The 26,800-nt window shown below is 33.4% G+C and overlaps 1 protein-coding gene across 3 annotated transcripts in view; it reads right to left on the bottom strand.

Annotated features, from left to right (window-relative positions):
• The window catches only part of LOC118197757 (palmitoyltransferase ZDHHC16), a 90,985-nt gene that overhangs the window by 56,112 nt on the left and 8,073 nt on the right, over nucleotides 1-26,800 (bottom strand). For all 3 annotated transcript variants that reach the window (XM_085809820.1, XM_085809819.1, XM_035369298.2), the window contains one exon: nucleotides 6,248-6,439. In XM_085809820.1, the coding sequence (XP_085665946.1) occupies nucleotides 6,248-6,439 (192 nt within the window). The remainder of the gene's footprint in view (nucleotides 1-6,247; nucleotides 6,440-26,800) is intronic.

The following is a 26,800-nucleotide window of genomic DNA, read 5'->3' on the forward strand; positions in this document are numbered from 1 at the left end:
GGTCAGTGCAACCAGAATTCTTCTTTAATTTACTTATCCTGATGATCAGTGAAAACGAAATTAGGCGGCTAGAATTCTCAACTTTCCTTTAGTTCCAAATTTACTTAAGAAGTCTTCAAACATTAAAGTTTACTTAGCTTCATCCATGGACTATCCGTCATCATCACTTTTGGTTTTGACAATCCATGTAGGGATGTTTAACTGGGCTGACATTTTATTACCGAAAGGTTCATTTCCTTACTTAACAAATAAACACCCAACAGAATGATCTTTAAAATATTTTCCCTAAATATAATATAAAAAGAATTACAAGCATAAATGTTTACAGATCACAGTGGTTTACATAATGTTATGGCATGGCACCTCTGGCAACAACTACTCATTTTTTTTCTTTTTTGGCTGTCCAGAATCAAAGTTTTAGGAAGGAGGATAGCAAAGTCCCTCTGGCAAGTTCAAAATGAGGAGAGAAAAGTTAATAGTGTTTTGATTTGCTACAGAATATAATTATTTTGCATTAAAAATGAATTAGTCAAAAAAATTAAGAAATTAGACATCAGTTTGTTAAATTTTACTAAAGAAAATGCTTCGTAGGAGCGATTAATGAAAAAAAAAAATCCTGATGATAATCAAATAAATAAAAACATATAAGAAATTAAGAATAAATTAGAAGACAGATATTTACATATTAAATATGTTATGGATGCAACAGAGAAAAGAACAGAAAATGTTGGAAATCTGATGAAAGATCAAGATGCTACAACAACAACAAAAAAGTTTATGATTCAATTAAAACTACTTTACATATTATATCATTAATTAGTTTGGTTTTATTATTTATGATTCAATTAAAACTACTTTATATATCATTAATTAGTTTGGTTTTATTACATTTCCATGTGATAAAAAATGGACTAATATTAAGCTCCCGAAATTTACAAAATATAGAATACTGAATAAAGATTCTAAATTTTTAATAAAAGGGAATGTAAGAATCATATTATTTTTAATAGATAAAATACCTGAAAAAGAGTCAGAATTTGTTGAACCTCGTCTTTAAATTGACGAAAATATTTTTTAGTTCAATTATTCCAAAGATAAATTTTTTTCGTATATTAAGTTAGGTTATATGTTAAAATTAAAAGAAAGATATCACTAATCATCTTTATTTAAAAATTCAAATGCTACACTGGAAGCCTGAATTATAGTCTAAATACATGGATGTTAATTGGGGCCAGGTTTCTAGATACGTTTTAACTGAATACTTAATTAGAAGTTTTTAAAATGGTGTTTACTGGAATTTGATTTCTAGATATCGAAAATTATTTGAATATTTTATCAGTGAATATACAGTGCATTGGAATAATATTTCAGCTTATAAAAAAATATCCAAACCATTTATGACCGTAAATCTCATTAACTGGGATTACCTGAAAAATTCATTTTGGATAACAAAGATAAAATAAACTGGGTTACAATTTTCAGAATATCAAACTTTAAGTATTAATTTTATTTTACAAAATTTTAGAAAATTAAATATGAAATTAGCTTCCAGATATCACTAATTAACATAAAATACCACTGATGAACTGAAGATGTAGTTGATTGGAATGAAAAAATTGAACATCGAGATTTGAGCAAGGCCTTAATAAACATGAAGACAAAAGAGGACTGGTGTAATCCAAATTTATATAAACTTATATAATACAAATTCAAATATTGGAAACTTTCATTAAAAGATATTCTGAGAGAATTTATATTGTATTATTATGTCACATACATGCATAATTTAAAAATGTTTACTATTATATGTGTATAATATATAGAAATGATTCATTAATATATTTTGGAAAAATGGAAGATAATGAAAAACATTTTGATGCTGTAGAATTAAAAAATGCATATAATTTTTTAAATACACAAATATAATTTCACTTGAAGAAATAGAAAATTTAATAAATTTAGAAAAAGTAGATTGCAGTCTAAGTAAAATAACTTCACTTAAAAGAATAGAAAATTTAATTTAGAACAATATCAGATTGTTTTGAAAATAATATAACTTCACTTACAGGAATAGAAAACTTAATCCCCCCCCCCAGTGAAGGACATTTGCCTATAATAGCATTGGCCACTCCAGAGTCCTAAAGTGGTGGCCATTTTATTGTGGGGGTACCTAATAGGCGGCCACCATTACCTTAAAATGCTATGTAAAAAAATATTTTGAAATTATACTGTTTTTTTATAAATATTTTAATCATTTTTTCATATTTTTTATTATTTTCATACAGAAAATACATAAATTTTAGTATTGTAAATTATTGAGTCTTGAGGGTGTCTTAAAATGGTTATAAGTAAGTAGCATATGTAGTCCACTTTGAGAAATAGACATTTTTTAAAATCAACACCTGTTTATTAAAAAAAAAAACGTGTCCCAGAGTAGACTGCATATGCAGCTCATTCTTAAACTATTGATATTTATCATCAGATGGCAACATAATCAACTTATTAAAAATACAAATTTTAATTATTAAATAAGGATTACTTGATAAATTTTAAAAACACATTTTTTGCTTAATCCTTCCATTATATTTTCATGCTGTTCTTTTTCCTATGTACACGGAGATCTGTTTTTGCTTCAAAACCAAATCAGAGATTCGCACAAACTCTGCATTGTGCACCAGCTTTCTAATCAAACATATCCCATGATTGTTCCCTTTAGCAATTTTGAGGCTAAATACCGTATTCCTGCAGAAAATTTACTGCAGTTTCTGCCACTGTTGGTAAGTACTACTAATGAATCCTTTAAAACTGAGTTTAAAGCAAAAGAATCAAGATTTCTCTAAAGACACCACTGGAACTTGAAATACAACAAAAAGAATGTATACAAAAACGGCTGCACAGCTTGATTGAATGATTGCAATGAGTATGTTTATCTGAAGAATGGTTATGCACATGGTTGCCAGAGTTTGGCACATTCTGAAAATTTGGTGACTTCTGCCAAGGTGGTTGCTACACTACATGTTTCAGGTATTTTTGTAACTTTGTCATGTCACACAAATGTAAGTTTCCCTTAGAAAGACCTCCATAATGGCATCTTTTCACTTAGCTAACTTTAATGGACTTTGCAGTATTCAGTAAAATAAGTAAATAAAAACAGATTTAACAAAGTAATTAAAATAATACACAATAATTTAATTGCAAAGAAATATTGATAATTTGTTTTTCACTTTCAACTTCCATAAAAAATAAACTGTGTGGAAATTAGAAATACTAAAGTTAAAATGAGAACTAATATGAAATAAACTAAAAAAAGCATTAATTATAGTGAAAATACGATTTTCAAATCGAAAGATATTTTTGGAAAAAGTACAAAAAACTTATATTTTTGAGTAAATTTCAGAATGAATTTCCATGCATCAGAAACTAATACATAATTATAGTATTAATAACCAAGACTTTTAAATGCAAAAATATGTAAAAACAAAACTCGAACTTCATGTCTAACAACCTGAAAGAATTCCATAGTTTTGTCTTGCTAAACAAAATCAGTATTATAAATAATACTTGACGCATAGAAATACACTCATGTCCATAAATTAAGGATAATTCGGAGTCACGCAGAAATCGAACTCTAAAATAAATATATCACCTGTAAAATCACTACACACATCTTCAAGAATCATATGCAAATTTCAGGAAGTAACCAGATGACACCGATGGTACGTCACAATGAGGAGAGTGTAAGAGAGAGATATATAAGGAATACATGCAAAGAAGTAAAATTGTTCGCAGGCGCTTTATAAGCATTTCAGTGCAATAACCGAATAGTTATGACACAAAGGACGCATTTGGATGATTTTTTACGTGGTAGAATTATCGGCCGTCTGGAATGCGGGCATACGTATCATAAGTACAGTCAAAAGTCGTTAATCCGGACTCGTCGGGACTTCGGCGATTCCGGATTATCGATTTTTCCGGATTATAGATTATCAGTTTAAATCAGGAAGATGGCATGCAAAAATTACAAAATTAAAAATATGAAACCGTAATTTATGAAATAAAGAACAATTATGATCTAAAGGGTATCAAAATTTACAAAAAGAAAAAGCTCAATATTTATTTGTTTACTTTATTAAACATTTCCTTCAATGTAAGTTGCTTCGTTTCATGTGATAATACTTTCTCTTTAATTCTATTAAACAGACATAATTTCTTGTTTAGTTACAAAGTTCCGCTGTTCAAGTCCTATAATTGCTGTGTTGAGAATACCGACTAATTTGTCAATCGAAATGTTTTCGTTTTCAATAACCTCTGGGTCACTTTCTTCACTATCGGAAGCGAATTATAATGACGAGGAACTTGATTTAAATCATATCAAAGACAGAATGAAATACTACACTTAGTATGGAATTATAAACCAAATAAAATAAAAACATCTGCCCTGAAGATAAGGATAGTGCTGACAAATCAACTTCCAATCCGCCGCGTGAAATTGATAAACAGATTTCGGATCTCAAAACATACTTTCGCTTTGTAGATACAAATTACATATTAGTAAATATATATCGGAAATTCTATTTGACATAATCTTTCTAATCTATCATAATCTAATAATGACGTTTCTGCCCCCCCCTCTGCCGCAGAGCAGCGTGAAATTGATAAACAGATTTCGGATTTCAAAACATACTTTCGCTTTGTAGTAAATATATATCGGAAATTCTATTTGACATAATCGAAAGTTCAAGCTTACTTTTATAAAATTGCTCTAACAGTCTGCAAAAAATAATAAGCCGGATCCAATTCGAAGATTAAGGAACAACGCAATCGGAACATTAACTGAATTAGATAACTTTAGCTTAGCGTGTAACTCCGTTACAATTTAAACGCGCATGCGCACAAACATATTCGCAGCCGTAAGGGTCTTACGCGCTCTCGTAAACGCCTGTGCGCATGCGTGAACGCGACGCATGCGCAGAAAGTTTGTAGCTTTGAGGTCCGGATTATAGATCATTCCGGATTATGGGTGTCCGAATTAACGACTTTTGACTGTATCAGACGAACTTGGAATTGCCCAGAGTGTCATCTCCAGGCTTTGGCAACGATTCCAAGATGATGGTAATGTGAGTAGACGTTACAGCACAGGTCGCCCCAGAGTTACAACGCCGAATGAGGACAGGTATTTGGCAGTTACTTCCAAAAGAAACAGACGGAGCACAGCCTCAGACCTGTCTCGTCAGCTCTCTTCAGCCACTGGTACGACAATTTCAAGGCAGACCGTGTACAGATGCTTAGGGCAGATTGGTCTGTATGCTCGCAGACCTGTCAGGTGCGTTCCACTTACTGCAACTCACTGTCGCCTGCGGTTAGCCTGGAGTAGAGAGCATGCATTGTGGACACCGCAACAATGGGCTTGTGTGATGTTTTCCGACGAGTTCAGGTTTAGCTTGCAGTCTGATTCTCGCCGGACTTTCATATGGAGAGCTCCAGGTACCCGTTACCACCAAGAAAACATCATTGAACGACACCGTTACGGTGGAATTATTCTGGGTTCCAGAACCGACCTGCATGTTCAAATTGGACCACGACAAGCCAAATCTATCGGGACGTCATTCTGGAACAACATATACGTTTGTTTCGGGGCGTCATGGGCGCACAATTTGTGTTTATGGATGACAACGCCCGTCCTCACCGTGCAAACATCGTAAGCGAATGCCTTCAATCGGAGGATATCACACGTATGGACTGGCCAGCATTCTCACCGGACTTGAATCCAGTAGAGCATGTGTGGGACATGCTTGGCCGATGAGTTGCAGCCCGTCAACCTCCTCCTATATGTCTACCGGAACTTCGGAGAGCATTGCGTTTTGAGTGATGTAATATCCCCCAAGATCAGATCGATAATTTGATACTCAGCATGCCTAGGCGTTGTACGGACTGTATTGCATCGTCTGGGAGATATACAATGTATTAACAATTATACCAACCATGTAATATTGGTTTTTTGTAATTTGCTCCAGGGAGAAAAAAATCGCTAATTTTTTTAATAATATCAAACATATAGCATCTTTTTTTGCTCTTTACCTTTTGTTTAATAAATAAGCTTTACAAATAAGTCTTGTTTTGCTTCTAACTCTTCCTTTGCCTGATTTTGCATTATCCTTAATTTATGGACATGAGTGTATATTCTTAAAAGGAAAATATACGTAAAATACAGTATGTTTTTAATAATATAATACTGAGTTCAACACACCTGAGGTGGATAACCTGGTTCTGTAGTATAAGCCATATAATAATAAAATACTACGTTTATGAGTAGCCAGTGCCCAATAATTAAAGCAAGAACTAAAACACAAATGTTCTGCTTCATGTAGAATGGAAGGCCAATTGCATACGCAATAGTAATAATGGATGATGAGAGCAGTATGACACCGGTGACACAAACCTATGGAAAGAGAAGTACATGTATTTTAATAAAATTTCATTGCATTGCAATTTAAAAGAGTTTTATTAAAATTTCAAGTAATTAAGTATTCCACTGATATAAAAATATTTAACTATTATGATTACTGAATTAAAAAAAAAAAAAAAAAAAAAGGTAGGCAGCTATGACGTTGAGAAACATTTAGTCATTTTCAATCTGCATTTCCTTGAGCTTCTGAACTGAATTGAATTTAGTCCTTTTTCATAAAACATAAAAAGAAAATTTGGTAAGGACTGGAGAAAATAATAAATGAAAGATGCAATACGGTTAAATGGAAGCTGATGTGCAACAATGGGCATTAAAATAAGTTTTAAACCTAACATAGTTTCTGAAAGGACATTTTTCATGATGCCATCATTGCTATAATGTAAACCATACAGGTGAAGCTTTATTTTTTGAGGATGGGGCGAGAGAACTCACTTAGGATTATCTGATTTACATAATGCATGCTACTTAGCTGGGTTTATCTCAATTTGAACAAGGGTCTTAATCCCTCTTCTTTTAAATCAAATTCTTCAGAGGCTTTTCAGCTTATTAGATTTTAAGTTCTTTCATGTTGCAAAGATACTGCAATTACAAATGTCCCTGCCTTACCCATGATTTCAGATGAGTGAACCCAGTGTCATGGAAATCAATCATGTTGCAATGATCACAATTGTGTCCAAAGTGGCGAAAGCTTTTTAGAAATAGATTCAGTGAATATGGGCGGGGGGGGGGAAAGGCAGGAATACGCTGAAATTTGCATTGCCAAACAGCAGTCTAAGAAATTTGAGCTTTGAATACAGGTGTAGCCATGCAAAAGCAATGCTTTACTGTTGAATGTGCCCCAATGTTTTCCTTTAATAGCATGTTGAACTTAGGCCAACAAGCTGTCAAAATTAATATCTGGTACAGTAACTTTACATAGCAAACAATCACTGAATATTGGTCTCATTTTATTAAGGATGGGGCGAGAGAACTCACTTAGGATTATCTGATTTACATAATGCATGCTACTTAGCTGGGTTTATCTCAATTCAGTGAATATGGGGGGGGAAGACAATAATAGGCTGAAATTTGCATTGCCAAACAGCAGTCTAAGAAATCTGAGCTTTGAATACAGGTGTAGCATGCAAAAGCAATGCTTTACTGTTGAATGTGCCCCAATGTTTTCCTTTTATAGCATGTTGAACTTAGGCCAACAAGCTGTCAAAATTAATATCTTGTACAGTAACTTTACATAGAAAACAATCAATGAATATTGGTCTCATTTTATTCTCTAAATTTGCGGTTAAACTTTTCCCAGCAGAGATTCCATTTCAAATGTGTGGGTTGGAGAGATGTACACTGCTTCCACACTATGTTTTATTTAATTCATTTGTTTTCTTTCTGGGTCCCAGTATTGAAACACACAACTTAATTGATGCTACTTCATGAATTCACAAACTATTCTGATAAAATACTTTTTATTTTTGTAATAGCGACAAACAGAAAGTATTTTCATCAGCACTTATGAAACAGCCATTCTTGACAACAATGAGCTTGGTTTTCTTCATTTTGGGCATCACTTCTTGAAATACTCAACAAGAACGTACACTGCACAAAGAAAAAGGGGGGCAGTTCTATATCTCTCTTTCTACTGGGCCGATTGACAAAGTTCAAACTGCGTTTTTCATGTCTCGAAAGCGCGACTTGGGATATATATTAGATTTATATATAACATTGTTCTAACATAGGTATTGTGACACAAAATCAGACTTTTTCTGAAATAACATATCAATTTTTTTCCATATTTCCATTCTACGACTCAAATTATGCCTAGATATAAAATTTTGTAAATTTTGCAGCGAAATTTACGGAGAAATTAAAAAATTCATCTTCGCGAAATTTTTTCAGTTTCAAGAATAATTCACTTGGCTACTTCTTATTATATGGCAACCAATTTTCCTTTCCCTTCCATTATGCTGGAGTGGAAAAAAACAGGTACCTCCTTACTACCTTTTACATTGTGCATGAGCAGGAAAAAAGTCACATCGTTTCTACTTTCAAATAACTTTAGCAAAGTATTTAAACCTCATCTGATGTTTTATCGCTTTCAACAAACAAGCCAAATTTCAAAACGCGCCAATAAAAAATTCAGGTATATCTTCGGAAATTTTAAATAAAAAATTGTAAGTTTTTGCAGGTACGCTTAGAAATATGTCTGCTTTAAGATGATGGTAAAAATTTTATAGATTATAATTAAAAATATTTTTAGAAAAATTTATGAAAATTATTTAAAAATACAAATTTTAAAAATAAATCATAAAAAAATGGGTGAATTTTATTTGGAATGAAACTGAATTTCGAAACGTGAAAGGAAGAATCCAATAAGCTTAATAAAAAAGAGAGATTAATAATTATATATCAAACTCAATTAACACTGAGAAGCTAAAATTTTGAAAGCTAACGTTTTAAAAACTACTCGGGCGATTTTTACGAAACTTGGTAGTTTGGCGTAATTTGAGTCATAGAATCGGAATATGGGAAAAAAAAAAAGGTATGTTATTTCAGAAGTCCGATTCTGTGTCAAAATACCTATATTAGAACAATGCTATATATAAATCTAATACATATACTAAATCGCGGTTTCGAGACATGTTTTTCATGTCTCGACAAGTTGAATTTCGTCAATCGGCCCAGTAGAAATGGAAATATAGAACTATATCCCCCTTTTTCTTTCCGCAGTGTACCTTCAATACACAACTTTTGTAGGCTCTTTTCCACTGATTCAATACTGATGCTCATTTCCCTTACAATCGCAAAAGGCGCCACATTTCAAATTTTCATGATATATTCTTTGACTTTTTTACACATTTCTTCGATAATTATGTCTAAACTGCAGCCTTACAGAGTCACTTTTGAATGAAGTTGTACCCTGCCTAAACATGGTAGCCCATGCTTTTGATAGTGACATAGGAAGATGCAGTATCATTTCAGATTATAACCATGTATTCATGAATATTTGCAAGCAATATGCCTTTTTTTTGCTAAGAATGTAATCACCAAACAATATTTGATGTTTTTGATATTCAAAAATGTTACTGACTGATAGCCTTCTGCAGCCTCACAAAAATCAAATGATAATTATCAACTTTTGTACACTCATTTTTATCATCTAGAAGAATGATAAAAATGTTTTTGCTGAATTTTGTCATTTTTCAAGCATTAGAATTTACTGAATATTATTTGTTATTACATAAGGCAAAGAATATGAGGGCTATCTGCCTAAGAGATATCTTTATGGATAATATTTTAAGGGAAACTGGCTTGTATTTACATGACACATGGAAAAAGCCATGAAAACTAACCATGCAGCTAGCCCATTTGCCTGGGCTTGAACCAATATTCAGCTACTTGTCTACATATGGGGCAATTTATTGATTACTCTCTGTACTGACAACCTACTAAATCAAATTACAAATGTTCAATTTTCACTACTGAAAGCCTATTCTGGCATTTATATTTTTATAACTTATAGTTCAAAGTAAAAGCAAATATTCCATCAATTCTGACATGACATTAATTGAAATTCTTAAATTCTAAACCACAGATTTTTATTACTATACAAAAAGTGATGATTATCCTTCAAAGCTGCATGTTCTTTTTTCATAAAAATAAGTTTTTAATTGAAGTAATCTTCACATCAAGAAAGCTTCATCAAAAATAACTGCAGCAGAATAATGAATCTCTCTGCAGAGACAAGCTATTTAAATACGTCTACAGATTCAAAAACATCTAGTGATATATATGGGTGAAATGAATGCTTCATACATGAACAGCAGGCTTATCCAAAACATTATGCACCCTTAATAATTAAACTTGTATTGCCAAGTTATCAACAATTTAACTTGAAAAAATACTATTAACTGTATGAAAACTTTGAATTCTCAATTTCTAATGTAAAAAGAATATCTTTGGGAAGCCACTCTTTAAATCCTCTGCTTGTAAACCTGATAATTTGCAACTGATCATTAATTCTAATCTCTGTACGTTGCATCAGCAGCTGTACATGGCACTACTAGTAAAATTTACATTCCACTAAAGACATTTTGTTTGTCCACCTTGATTTCATTCTAATTTTTATTAACTCAGAGGATGTAGCACATAGAAAATTGATTTTGCTTAAAATTATTCACATTTCTGTATACTTTAAATTAGTGAGAAATTAGTATAATTTAACAGACTTCTGAAACATAATAACGACTTACAAAATTTATAAGTTTATGCCTTTCTTTTAGTACTTACATTTAACAGATTCTGTTTATTATTGTCAATTTTTTTTTACATAAACTTCCATAGATTGTAATTCCTTTTAAATGCAAGGCAGTTGAGAGCTTAAGGTATATACATGAAGGGCTGAATTACAATGGATAGTTGCCCCATCAGTTTCTGGTGGTTAAGGCTGCTGAATATTGTAGTTTGACCTGGCTTGGATTCGATCCCAGGTTAATGGCCTGGCTGCATAGTTAGTTTTTGTTGTTTCCCCCATTATAACATGAATACAAACCAGTTTCCTCAGAATGCCCTTCACAAAGGTATCCCTCCTCTTAGGCAGATAGCCCTCATGACTTTGTCATATTTGAATACCCTAACCTAGTCGAGTTCTGACACAAAACCTAGGCATATTGCTTATGCTTAACAGAAGATAAATTTCATTTTAACAATTTTTATATCCCACATATGTAAAAAATAAAGATTAAAACTGACTGCAAACTAGCAATTTAAATCCACGTGTATAGATAAAATACTCTATAAAAACATGTATGCATATTTAATATCTTAGAACAATGCCATAATTTAAAAGAAATACAACACATATGAGTGAAGAATACACCTTTATTAAGTACGTAATGAAAGCCATATATATATATGTGTGTGTATGTACAGTTAAAAAAAAATAGGTAAAATTTTGACTTAAATTGGCAATAGCCCCTCAATTCTGCTATTTAATTTCGTTATTTTTTCCTTTCTATGCTGAAAATAGTAATATGTTTATAACAAATCTCTCTAAAATGCCTCATTTCAAATTTAATCTCCATCGTGAAATTCTCATGTAACGCTCATTGTGCATGTATTGCATGCAACGTTAATGTAAGAAAACTTTTGGCCAATAGTAATATTAAAAAACTTGCAAACCAAAACTTTAATGTGATAATAGGAATAAAGTAAAATCACCATTTCTGCAACTGCCTAACAGAATCTTCATCCTGAAACTTAACTACAAGCATTCCTTTTTGGCTTCTCTATCCTATTAGTTTGTTCTTCACATGCTTGTCCTTACTTTAAACATACAAGGTTCAGCTGACAGAAAACTGCCTGATTTTGGAAGCTAATAAAATCCAAACCAACTAAGATAGGAAAATTTTCTTTTTCTTTTTGTGAGTACATATACCATTTTATAGCATTGTTTTATAAACAAAGTGTTGGGAATGGCATCATACACCAACGAATCAAAGGCCAGACAGAGACTGACGTCATGGGACACCAGAGAAAAAAACGAAAAGTCTCGGTTTAGATAGCTAAGGACGATGTTTGCACTATGTAGCTAGATAGATATTTCTTATTCATTTAACTTGTTCTTATGTGTAAATAAACCTTTTTCCGTAAGTTTAAATGATTTGAAGTGCTCCATTTATGATAAGATAGCTGTTAATTCATCGAGTAGATGACTTATGAGTCCCTTCTGAGCTAGCCATTGTTCGAACGTAACGCATTACGTAACATAACACAAAGCATCACTCAAATGGTGGCCTCCATTCTTAATGCACTGATTGAATCTCTCTCAGTAGTAGTCCTGGACTTTAAGAGTCATTTTGGGCATAATGGCAGCAACTTCCTGTTGTACCATCGCCGTTAAATCTCCCAAAGTTTGGGGAGGATGATGGTACACTTTGGCTTTCAGGTATCCATAAGCGAAAAAAATTTACAAGATTTCAAAACTGGTGAATGTGGCAGCCTTCATGCCAGATATCACCATGCAAGCAGAAATGTATCCAGGAAATATCTTTCTGAGAATTCCAAGTGAACAACAAGCTGCATGGGTTGTTGCACTACCTTTCAAACTGGATAATCACAACACCATGTTCAATGAAAATTTTGTCCAGCTGTGGCCAGAGAAATTTCTTCAGCACGGCACAATAGTGACGTCTGTGCGCGTAACAGTGACACCATTCTCTTGAAAAAATCAAATCTCTTAGAAAATGGCACACAACACTTAACTTTGCAATTGTGAAACTGTCATTGGTAAGTTCCTCAGGGTTAGTCTCAGATCAGTTATAAGGTATTTCTCTTGCCTTCTTAGCATGCCTTCGTGGTGTAGTGGTTAGCACACTCAGCACATGTTCGAGAGGTCCGTGGTTCGAGTCCCGGTGAAGGCATTGTCCATTTTTCATTTCTCCTGCTTTTCAAAAAATACCTTATGTCTCTATAGTGGTGCCCGAACTAAAAAAGGTGGTGGATGCTGATTCTCCACTACCAGGATTTGGCGATTGGGTCCCCTAATTCCCAGTCGCCCTATAAAAGGGGGAGTGCATAAGGTATTTTTCCCACCTTCTTAGCATGCCTTCGTGGAGTGGTGGTCAGCACACTCGGCGGTCTATGGTTTGAGTCTCAGTAAGGGCATTGCTCATTTTTCATCTCTCCTGCTTTAAAAAAATACCTAATGTCTCTAGACAGTTTCTGAAATTCCACTTGTTAAGGCTCACCAAAATCATCCCAGCATGTGTGGGTTCAAAATTTAAAAGGTTATGACACAATCTTGTACAGGTTTTATCTCGTTCGTCGAGTTCTTGTGCAGACACAGTTTTGTAAAGATTCAATTTTGGTGCAGTATTATTCTCAGAAAATTTTGGTCAAATAAATGTTGTGCAGCTGTGTATTTCTATGCAGAACAGCGTGGGAATTGCTGCATCAAAGTTCTGATGATGGCCAAATTCGACAGTTCTGTTCCAGCTCGACATCTACAGGATATTTCTGTTTCAAAGCATGATATAGAAGGTACGTTGCTTTGCTTTATCAGCAATCCACCATTGTGAAAAAAATTGCTCTATAACAAAAGTGTGGTGTTATGACTAATCCATGATCTACACTAAAACTGCTATTTGACAACATGCTTCCCATCACTGTTCTCCATCCACCCCATAGCTATTCTCTTCTCAAATCAGGAAGTTCTTTCTGCTGCAGCTCGTATAATAAAAATGTGAAAAGAACAAATGTAACTACCAAAGAGTAGCCACACATTTTGCATGTTTAGCTATGTATGTTTGCTATAATGTCTTGTCAAGCATAAAGAATAACTGGCTATGGCTATAACTTTTGGCAACTTTTGACTGTAACTTGATCTCAAAATTTTCATTACATATGTTTAAAAACTACAAAGCATTTAGATGAAATAACAATAAAACACATCAACTACAATGAAATCATTAAATACATTGCTCAAAAGGATAATCTGAAAAAATATGCTCACAGATTATAAGTTTTCAAGAAATGACCCAAGATAATTATTTGTAATAATTTTCTGCATCTAAATGCAAAGCTGGATTATGCAAATTAAGGACATGTGCTACGCAGATATGTTGGAATTCTGGTGTGATGCATTGTTTAAAGTCACTGTTGTTTCTGGGAATAATAAGTACGTAGTGTATTCGAAAACTAAGTACCATTTCATTCTAGCGCCGTCACAGCACTGTGCTAGGTGTCCCGCGCATGCGTACTAGTCTTTCTTGTTCACTGACTTTCAATTATCGCCATTTTGGTTGCTCTATGTTATGTTTTCAGTTTGCTGTGCACATTCAAAATGTTTAAGACAATTAGTTCTCCTGCTGACTGTGAGATGAAATGGTGAGAAAGTGGGTAAGAATGTTTAATGCAGGTCGAACAAATGTCCACGCCGAGGCTCGGAGTGGTCGGCCTTCTGTTGTCACCGATGATTTGGTAAGGAAAGTTGATGAAGCAATTCATGAGAACAGACACTTCACAATGACAACTCTTTCAGAGGCATTTCCACAAATTTCATGTACTGTTTTGTTCGAAATTGTGTCTGACCGCTTGAATTATCGCAAACTGTGTTCTCGATGGGTTCCAGAAATGCTCACTGATGTTCACAAAACAAAGCGACTTGGTAGTGCCCTGACATTTCTCACGCGGTACAGTGATGAGGGAGAAAACTTTTAAAACCAAATTGTGACAGGTGATGAAACTTGGGTGTGTCATTTCACACCAGAATCGAAACAACAATTGATGGAGTGGAGACACACTCATTCTCTGAAAAAACAAAAGTTCAAAGTGACAATGTCATCACAAGAAATCATGTGCACTGTCTTCTGGGATAGGAAAGGTGTTTTGCTTACTGAATTTCTTCCCAGAGGTGAAACCATTAATGCGGCACGATTTTGTGAGACTTTAACAAAACTAAGGCATGCCATTCAAAACAAACAAAGAGGAATGCTCAGTAAAGGAATTATGTTGCTCCATGACAATGCTCGGCCCCATACTGCTGGTGTCACTCAATCGTTAATTCGACAGTTTCATTGGGAGCAGTTCGATCACCCGACGTACAGCCTGGACTTGGCGCCGTCCGACTATCACTTGTTACTGCACATGAAGCGCGAACTTGGTGGCAAGCGCTTTGGATCTGACGATGACACGAAAATGCTGTGGAGTCGTGGTTATCGAAACTGGCGGGAAGTTTCTTTGACGATGGTATACAAAAACTGGTCACCCGCTAGGACAAGTGTTTCATCATTGGCGGAAACTATGTTGAAAAATAGTTTAAGACATGCATTTTCATGTAAAAATAAAATTGGATTCGAAAAAATTGTTTTACTATTTTTTTTTTTTTTTTTCAAAACGGTACTTAGTTTCCGAATACGCCTCGTATTTATTAGACATGACTTAAAAGATATAATTTAATTGAAAGGCAAAAGTGACAGTTAATTGGTCAACTTAATGGAGAAGAACAAATATGACTAAAAGTCATCCAAGATCTGAATATATTACAAAACATCATATCAAAAACCTTGAACAGCTTTTACTCAGTGAGTGATAAGTTAGTAGACAGCCTCACGAAGGATGGTCAAAAACAGCACCTGCATCTGAAAACCATTTTGTTCTGTCAGCTGTCACCCAGATAGGTATAGCTAAGGATGCTAACTGCTGTATTGTTGGGCCTGGGTTTGAATCCCAGGGAAGGCTGAGATGTTTGTTAAGCAGTGTCCATGCAGCATGCGACACTTAAAATACTGGTGAGAAAAAAGTCCTCTTGTGAGGTTTGATGGTAGACGTATAGGTCCGGTGCCCTGCCCACTTGTTTCTGTCCTATCTTCATCAGGTCAAAGAAACAGCACCCACTCATTCCATCTTATAAATGGTCATATGTTTAAGCTGGTGTCTTCATCATATTTAATGGAGCCAGGAGGAATGGGGTCATATGCTGTTTACTGAGTTCAAATGTAGCCTAGACTCTGATTGATTTTAGACATGTTTTGCTCTAGAGAAAGCTAGCAATGGACAACTTGCCTTCTCTTGTTCCTGAAAGATCTCATTTCCACCAAAGCAGTTTCATAGTTTGGAGTGGAATCACCATAAATAACCACACTGAGCTATATATATTTGATGAAGGTTCTGTAATTGGTCACAGTTCTTTTGATGAGGTCTTGGAACTCCATGTAAGTCTGTTTAGAGAAGCTGTTGATCCTTTTTTTTAATGGATGATAATTCTTGATAATATTAAGCATCTTTGCTGAGAGAATGCTTGGAAGTAAAAGATATCACAGTGAACTCAGTTGAGAACACGAGTGTGCCAAATGTCTTCCCAGACCCTCGAGAATACGAAAAATGTATTTTATAATTTATTAACAGTTTGATAAATTTTATGAAATGAAAATGTGAGCTCTGCACTTCTGTTAGCAGTAATCATATACAGTATAAAGTCCCAGATCTGGACTCTTTGGGAATTGCGGATTTGGGATTTTTTCCAGACATTAGATCATCAGTTTAAATCTAGTAAGACGGCATGCAGAAATTAATGAAGTATTTATGATCTAAAGGTATCAAAATTTGAAGGAAAAAAAGAGCTTAATATTTATTTGTTTACTTTAACAAACATTTCCTTCAATGTAAGTTGTTTAAGTTGCTTTGTCTTTTGTGCTGTATTTTCTGTTTAATTCTACGGACAGACATAATTTCTTGTTCTGTTACAAAGTTCCATTGTTCAAGTCCTGTAATTGCTGTGTCAAGCATTCCAACTAAGCTGTCAATCGAATTTTTTTCGTTTTCAATATCCTCTCTGTCACTTTCTTCACTATCGGTAGCGGTACTTGCTGGATCTAGAACCATACTACAGATTTCGCTATCCATTAATTGATTGATGATTGGGGTGTCATCACAATAAGAAATTTCTGTTATATCATCTTCATTTATTACGGCTTCTTTACATTTGTTCACGAAATGCATTAATTGGAAAATTTCACCTTTGGTTTGCAATACGGGAAAACCTCCAAATTCGCAGCTACCATCCTCGTCATCCTACATGAAATATGGTAGCTGGCCATAAATTATGCCAAGCATGTTTTAAAGTATCTGGAGACACATCCTCACCATGGTCTTGCAATGATCCACACAGCAGATTTTATGCTAAAATTATATAATGAGAAAACCCTTACTCCTTTAAATGCTCGAGGTCGTGTGTTTTTTACGATTACAAAAAGCTTACACTTGTGTGTTCCTGCAGATTTTATGCATGCTAAAATTGTTAGTATTGCTTTGGTATCTTTGATACTAGTAGGAGCCTTTTTTGTAGAGGTTGCCATGGTATTTAATAGTACCAGTTCGAGGCCAGAAAAGATCAGTTTCATCAGAGTTGTCAATCTGTTCTGGAGATAACTTTTCACTAATGAATTCAATGAATTCATCTGCAAATAGTTCAGCAGCTTCATTATCTGCTGAAACTTTTTCATTTCTTCATGAAATATTTTGGTTTGAGCCATTGGCATTGGACCCGTCAATGGCACGTCCTTGCTACGATGCCGCCTGTAGCCTAACAAATAATTTTTCAATTTAATTTAGTAAATTTTTTGTTTTCATTGCGAGCGAGGTGTCTGAATCCACAAAAGAGTTCCTTTTTCTCTTTTCTTATACAGTTGCTTTTTCCATGCCATACTCCTCGAGATTTTGAGACAGACATACCTTTATCAATGTTTCTGCAGCAAATCCATTTTTTGTTTAATGGACAACGAAACATGCTTTCGCTTTGTAGGTCCTATTGCAGCTTCAAATGATTTCGAAAGTTCAAACTTTAATTTTCATAAAAATGCTGTAATAATAACAGCATGCAAAAAATAACGAGCTGGATCAATTCAGAATGTTAAGGAACAGCACAATCCTCTATATTAACTGAAATTCCTTGGAATCTCTAAAGCATAATTTTAGCCTAGCTTAATAGTTATTGGTTGTGTATGATGAGATTGGCAACGAAAGACAAGTTGCTCCGCTAAATTTTGTCTTCCTTCTGTCGCGCAGAATTGAGCCTGAATCGTATTAGTTTAGTTACTTATTATACTTACGTCTGTCTTGCACACGTTTAAGGCCTATCTGTTTCAAGAATTATTAAATTTCCACATATACTTAAGGTTTATTGAGAGCCGGCACTAGATATCTTACAACCTGATGTAGTCTGAGGGTCCTAAGTTCTGCTACCAAGTGCCTCCCCAAGTTCTAAATTTTGGGTATCAGTGCTTTCCCTAAATTTTAAAAATTTTGTCATCCCTTAATTTTGTTGCTCAGTGCTTCTCTAAATTCTAAAAATTTTGTCTTTCCTAAATTTGGCCATACGAGGTCTGGCACGGTTCTGGCTTTATGTGAATAAGAAATCAGTTATTCTTAATTCAAATAGCACTAAGTGTAATCTTTTTGCCTATGAGTACTTAGCAGCAATACACATATGACTCTATAAGTATTTATTACTCTTGTTTTTACTCTTGTATCTTACATATGTGTCTCTCTTCATATTTATCTTAATATCAATGCATCCTTATGTTCGTATCTGTTAGTATTTGTTTGTTTTTGCCTGTATATGTATCTATTCTTGTATTTGTTTTGTATATTTTTATATATCTGTGTTATTCCAACAGCCATGCACACCCACAAAGTTATTGTCACGCAACCATTGTCCAACAATAATCCTCAGCCCCTGTTTGGCCATGTATTGATCTTTAGATCTGTATTATAAACTCCCGAGGCAGCCTCATGGGGCCCCAGGGAGTTGTTATTCCTAGATAGGGGAGGGCGTGGGACTCACGCCTGTTTACCTATGTTAAACACCAGGCGTCCCTGTCCTCCGTCACCTGCCTATGAGTATTATGAACAAAATCCATTTTTAGCATATGGAAAGAAATTTTTGTTAAATTTTTCCTCGTCAATATTTCTTAGCGCATTTAACTTTAACCATCGCCAAGCTTAATGTCAACATAAAAGGTTACCATACTTTTGGTTATTCAATTACTAATATAAAAAAAATGGTTTAGGCATTGTTGCATGAGTCATTAATGAAACTTTCATATGCTGATAAACATGCGGTGATGAAAGCAGATTATAATAATGATTTGTCAGGTTGGGGTTAGGGATATAAAATAATAATAGTAGTAAAATCAAACGTAGAATGTTTCAGTTTGAGATGTATGCCAAACAGATACGCAGCTATGGAGCCAAATTATTGATCATATAAATTTTGGCTAAAATACTTGTTTCTTCAATAACGAGGTATTTTATTTAGTGCCGAAGTGAAATAAAGCATCGAGACAATCGAGACAATTAAGCCGAAGTGAAATTAAGCTCCACATGTTTTATTGCGTGAGGAAAAAAATCAAATGTGCATGGGTAAAGGAAAACAAAAGAGTTGCTGTTGGCTTTGAGGTCTGGATTTCATTCCGGATATTGGATATTCGGATCTCGGACTTTACTATACTATATATATATCTATATATATATATATAGATATATATATATATATATATTAAAAAAAAAAAAAAACACCCATTGCAATGCAAAGGAAATCATTTTTGAATTTCCATTAATTTGACTTTGAATTCAATGTTTCGAGTTTAACCAATTGGCAAATATAGCAATTTATTAGAAATAATGTTTTTATACAATTTGTTCATAAAGTAAGAAATCCGGACGTCCATTATCCAGAACGATCTAAAATCCGGACTTCAAAACCATTAACAAAATTTTTCTCGTAGGCTTTACGCATTTAATTTCCCCCTCTGCACATAATAAAACATCTGGAGTCTCGATTCTTAATTTCACTTCGAGACTAAATAAAATACCTTGTTACTGAAGAAACAATCATTTTAGCATAAATTTGTACGATCAGTAATTTGGCTCCGCTGTTGCGCATTTGCTTGCATCTCAAACCGAAACATTCCACATAGATACATCGTTGATCTGACGCCAACCTGGCGAATCATTATTTATTATACTTTCCTTTCATTACCGCATGTTTATCAAAACATGACAACCTGAGTAATGACTCATGTAGCGAAACAATTTTTTTATGTTAGTATTTGAATAATAAAGGAGTGTGGTAACCTTTTATGTTCACATTACGCTTGGCGATGATTACAGATTTCAGTTGCGCTAAAAAATATTGATGAGGAACAATTTACCAAAAATTTCTTTCCATATGCTAAAAATAGATTTTGTCGACGATACACATAGACTCAAAGACTACATTTAGGGCTATTTGAATTAAAAATAACTGATTTGTTATTCGCATAACCCCAGAACCAGCGCCAAGGCTCGTATGGCCGCGCTGAGTCGCAGAATTTAGGACCCACAGATACTGCATCAGGCGTAAAGATATCTAGCGCAGGCCTTCAATAAGGCTTAAGTATATGTGGAAATTTATTTATCTGATAAGCCTTAAGCATGTGTAAGAAAAAGACATAAGTATAATAAATAACTAAACTAATACAATTCAGGCTTAATTGTCTCAGTGCGCGATAGAAGCAAGATAAAATTTAACGGAACTTGTTGTTAGTCGATGCAAGGATAGCTAAATTTGATGATGACATCCGCTAATTTTAAAGGTTTTCGGATATCGCAAAATAAAATAAACTGGAAAAATAATAATAGTTTTCCAGTTAATGGATTTTGTAAAGAAATGTGGAAAAGCGGTAATAAATGAAAATGATATAAAAGAAGTTTTTCATTGTGATGACAATGCTTCTCAATCATCAATCAATTTATGAATGGAGAAATCTGTAGTACGGTTCTAGATCCAGAAAATACCGCTGTAAGAAAAGTAAAGATAGTGAAAAAATTGACAGAGAAGTTATTGAAAAAGAGAAAATTTCGATTGAAAAGTTAGTCGGAATTCTCGAGACAGCAGTTACAGGACTTCAACAATGTAACTAAACAAGAGATTATCTCTGTCTACAGAATTAAAGAGAAAGTATTAGTAAAAAAAACGAAGTAACTTAAAACAACTTACATTGAAAGATATGTTTAATAAGGTAAGCAAATAAATATTAAGCTTTTTTTTTTTTTTTTTTTTTTTTTTGTGTGTGTGTGTGTGTGTGTGTAAATTTTGATACCCTTTAGATCATAAATACTTCATTATTTCATAAGTCGCGATTTCATATTTTTAATTTTATAATTTTTACATGCCATCTTACTAGATTTAAACTGATGATCTATCATACGGAAAAATCCCAAATCGGGAATCGCCGAAGTCCCGACGAGTCCGGATTTCGGACTTTGTACTGTAGTGATTTTGAGACTTATACATTATCCAGTCGATCGTGAAATGGTCACCAAGGAGCACAATTTACTGTTAATTATTTAAGGGTAAGAATGACATAACAATATGCTCATAACATTTGTGCTTTGGTTTGATGCAAGTCTAACCGATTCTTGATAAGCAACATTTTGTTTTCATGAACAAAGATGTAAATAAACTGGGTACTTTTCCGTTTCGTCGGCGCAAATCTCGCCAAGCAGACTTTATTGGCGACAACATACAGTATACACATAAAAAATATTTAAAAAAATGTTAGTTCTAAGAATTTTTTATTTTGAAGGCATAAACATTTTAATATCGCTTAAAATTTTATAAAAAGCCAATAAATGAAGACAATAAATTTGTAAAAAGACATTAATTTAAGAATTTACTATGCTTTCATGGTTCAACATCCTGATTCGCCGGTTCATATCACGTGACCCAAGTGATCTCATCTCATGTAAACTACTCTACAAAAATCTAATGCTCTTAGTAATTATCCACATTAATTTCAAGTTAAATCTTAATTTGGAACACAAGTTTATATGCAAGAAATATTTCAATTCGTACGAATAGCTTACTCAGAAATTATGTAAAACTGCAGTGCTTTACTTCGCTAATGCATTCTCATTAGAATTGATGAATTTAACCCTTGACTTCACCTTTTCTATATTTTCGGCTTCGGGTAAGCGCTGTGATTGCATCCTAATTGACTTAATTATCGAAAATAGCCTTAGACATAAAACTGTACTATCTGATAAAAATCCTATGTAATTATATGCCAGTATTGAAAGAAACAATCAATCTGATAAGAAAAAGCTGCGACTTGTTTCGAAAATGAGGCGTAAAAGGTTACCAGCGAGAATATTCCGTTTGGCATCGGTTGTACCATTATTGGCGACTTTATCGCTTGCGCCGGCATAACGGAAAAGTACCATAAAGGGTTATTACTGTCCTTTTTCCCGCATTTTGAAAGCCATATTATTAAACTTTGGAAGACAGTTGAATATGATTGTTTATTAAATAAACAGACATCAATTCCTTAAGGAACAACTGGCGCAATTTTGACAGAATCTCCTCCAACTCTCATGGTTCAATATTAGCCTGCTTTGATGGTCAATGGGATAATACATAAGTACCTCACTTAATTTTGATGAGCAGTGTATAAATTTTAAGCATCTGAAAGCAAATATAGACTTTGTCTAGTTCTTTGGCACTTGTGCAGGATCAGGAGCTCTGGCAGATGTCGAAGTAATTTTATTATCAGTCATTCCACTTTTGAGTACCAGTTATTTCATTTGCATTAGATGCAACTACAACAGTAGATTGGCCCACGTTGCCCTTTTTTTATTTCTAAAAATTTCTGATGGCTGCCAAGCTATCTTTTGCAGAAAGATTTTAAAAAAAAGTCTAAGCAATAATTCTAAATAAATGATATTCATTTGTTCCATTATTCAGTAAGTCTCAAGAGATCTATGAAGAAAATGAAAAGTTGAAACACATGGAATGCCTCAACACACTATCAAATGATTTAAAAAATATGGAAATTAAAATCAAATGATAAATAAGGAAATCAAATGATAAATAAGGAAATATTTGCAACAGAAGAAGCATACATTTATAGTCAACATATTGACCTTTTTGGCATCTTACTGAACTTTTGGTCCCTGATACGACAAGAGCATATGCTTTGAACAGTTCTATGAATTATAGTCTTACTTCCAAAGAAAAAAAATAAGTAGTATAAGGTTGTACTGTTTCGAGTGAGGAATATGATACTCAACATTACTTCCCTTCAGATCCTTTTTAGTAATCTATAGGAAGATCAACAAAATTTATTACCATTATCAACTACAGACTGACTAATGTGTACATATTTTAATATTTCTCACTACTTAAGGACCATCATTAGGACTCTGTGAATGTTAAGAATATTACTGGAAACTAACTTTGACAGAAAAGATTTATTATATGAACTTCTTGTTTGTATCATCACAGAACGAAATCTGAAAGTTATTTTCATGTGCTAGTTGTTGAACACACACAAACCTACTTATTGCTAGCCTTATTAGGTTAACAATGCATGGTATGTTATGCAAGCGTGTGGCTGTGAGAACTATATTTGAAAGATAATCTGTAGTTTAGAAAAGCTATTTGTTTCTAAGATAGATTCAGGACTACAAGAAGTCTGCTACATAAAAATCACCTATTAAGATACTGATATTTTTGACAGCTTTTTTGAAAATATTGTTTATCAGATCAAGTTGAATGGTGCACAAAAATCGATATAAAAGCACTGGCAAGAATTTACATAAATATGCTTCAAACACTATCGGATGAGATGAAATACTGTCTGGAAGTTTGGAAGACTTCCAGTGGAGGTCAAGTTGAAATTAATTAAGACAATAATTGCAAGAAAAATACTCCAAGTTTTCTTAACAGAAGGGGGGAAAAAAAAAAAAAAAAAAAAAAAAAGGGAGGCCAGAAAATTCTAAAATAATATTTTTAAAGATTTTTTTTACACTTTTCATAAAATTCTATATCAAAAGAAAAAAGTATTAGAAACTCACACACACTTTACATGACGTATAAACAGTGTTAAGTGACATGCAAACTTAACTATCAAATATGATCAATGCAATTCTCAACTTTTTTCATTCAATACAGTTTCAGCTCACAAAATTTTTATATAACTATAAATGACATCTATGTAATTTGAATACATTTCTATAACACTTACTTTAAAACAAGATGCCAATGTAGATATCTGTGCAATAGCACAGATTAATGGCCCAAAATATAAATTCAAAGGCTACAATCCAGATGTCCAATAACTGAAATGAACTGTTATTTGGACTTCTCATAAAGCATTTTTTTTTTTTTTAAATTGTTCCTTTTTCTCACACATTGTAGGAATGGAAAAAGCAAATGCTATTGCACCATAAATCAACTTTTGTTCCAATTAGATCCCCCCCCTCTCCAAAAAACATCATTATCAGCAATAACACTGAATCATTCTGTGTATTGATTTAAAAACCTGCCAGGTAGTAAATTACTTTTTCATTTTTGGCTCTAAAATGATTGCAGGTGCCAGCAATTTTCTATCTTATCTACCCTTGTACCTAATGAGCCCCTGAGATGAGTGCTTACGCTTGGAGTCGAATGCTACACATTTCTGGCTTCCTTTCGTTGTTACACCAGGGAAAAAGCAGAAAGAATTAGGTTCTGTTTAATTTAAGTGTAGCTAGCGCTGCAAATTGAGCTTTTCCTAACTCTCTGATTTGATCCAGCCTTGTCATTTTGCTCAGTCTATTATCAAAATTAAGTTATTATTGTTATCAAAATAAAGTTTTTAATAAAAGAAAACACCTTTGTCTTGCACTCCCCTTGAAATTTCATATCCATCAATCAGTGAATGCATATCAGAATTTTGCATGCACTGAAATGTATATTAAAAAGTACAGTACTTTAGTATTATCCCAACCACCTTGATAGAAATCGCCAAACTGTGACAAACATGCACTAACAATTCTTCAGGTAACAATATTGATAACTGTAAGTTTAAATAAGCTATGTTGCCATTTTAGTAAATGCTGTTTTGGCTGTATTAGAAGAAAAGCAAACTGCAATATTTCTGGTCTTCAGCTAAATTTTGAAATATGTGCTTGTGGGATTTGCCTGCAAACAAAGTTCTGAGAAATTTTTATAGGAATATAATATTTTGAAACAAAAAGGGAAATGTTCACATTTGCATTTCATGATGTTGGAGTCTGTAAAACAACCTTTTTGGAAATGCAGTGTGATAAAGCATAACGAACACATTGGCATTCAAAGTGGTAATTGATTTGAGTAGTCATCTGCCATTTACTACAATTGGATTTATATGCTACTAGAGTAAAGAATTGATGAGTGTTAAATTTTGCTTGGAAGAGTTAGAAATGGCTAGTAAGAATGGAATAATTATATGCGGGAGATACCACCTGTAAGAAGTTTTACAAAATGTTTTCTGAGATAAATATCATACTAAAATTAAAATATGTACCTAATAACATGTATGATATGAAACAAACAAGTTTCTCTGATTTGAAACTACCATCTTTTCCTTAAAAAAACTGCCAAAGTATTCAAGGTGGTTTCAATAATACTAAAGTACCAAAAGTAGTCCTTTTAAAATTGATACAGCAATCCTAGTATTTTTGATATATCTTATATAAAATCTGCTGTGCAGAGCATTGAAAGGTGATGAGAGCACATGTCTGCAGATACTTTTAAAAATGCCTGCATAGGACTACAGTAACAAAACAAAAAATTATGTTTCTCTCTAAAAGTGTTAAAGCATAAAATATAATTCCTTAAACAACTTACACTGCAAAATGATTTTAATGAAACAAAACAAATGTTAGCATTCAGCCCTTTATTTAATGGTAAATTTTTGTTTTCTTAAGATCATAAATGTTTCATTATTTCTAAAATATGGAAATTTCCAGAATCACTGAAGTTCCAATGATTTCAGATCTCAGACTTCGTACTGTAGCACCTTGGCTCAGATTCAGCAAACCCAGAAGTTTATACACATTCTTCTAGAAATATGAGATTATTCTTTTTCTTTTCTTGCTAAATTGTTGAATTTTAGAAGGTAAGAGAAGGTTAGTATGGATTTTTTTTTGTATTTCAGCATCAATTTTAGATCAAGTAGATCAAGTGCTTATCTGTGTTGGAACACTTTTTCTGCAAAGCATTCCTGGGTCAGTGTTTTTTTTCTTCTTGCATTAATTTTTACTGCATTTTGCAATGTGTGTTTACTAGATTTGTCATTACATAAAGTAGAAACAATCCATTATTTCCAGGCATATTTTATTCTTCCAAAAAATGATAAGTGTTTCAGTTCTTATGCAATGAAACAGTACATGGCAGAAGTTAATACAATGAAAATGTAAAAGCAAGAACAGCTAAGAGAGGATTAGAATAAGAAGTGGGAACTTGTTCAAGAGAAGTTGCTTGCCTTCTTATTTAGCAGAGTTCCCAAGTCAGCAGAGACAATCTGCCAAGAATAATCACCTCACCTGATTTTTAACATGACTGCCAAACTATAGCTACCAGCCATTTAAAAAAAAGAAAAAAAAAGTTGCATTGATTTATTAACATCAAAATCTATTTCTTCACTAAAAGGTGGCAAACAGCTTATTGACAGTTATCAGATAATACATAAGATTCAATTTCAATAATTAAACTTGAGAGTGCTTGAGGATTTTAAGTGATAAGTAATGTCATAATAAAAGGCTTAGAAACTGAAATGACTAAGCCAAACTTGTAGTTATAGAACTTTAACAATCATAAATGTACACTTACAGTTTGGACTTTCAGTGCATACATGATTTTAATTTACAGTCTAAAAACATTCTGCAAGTTTAATTTGAAACTGGGCCAATATATGAAGGATGGTGGCATTATGCATGTTTTTTAACAAAAATGTTGGATGCATATCCACTGATGGAATATTGAACGAAAGAAAATCTTTT

Source organism: Stegodyphus dumicola, chromosome X2, assembly GCF_044657685.1.
Source record: "Stegodyphus dumicola isolate Sdum_Otavi_A_Nest chromosome X2, ASM4465768v1".
Lineage (NCBI taxonomy): Eukaryota > Metazoa > Arthropoda > Arachnida > Araneae > Eresidae > Stegodyphus > Stegodyphus dumicola.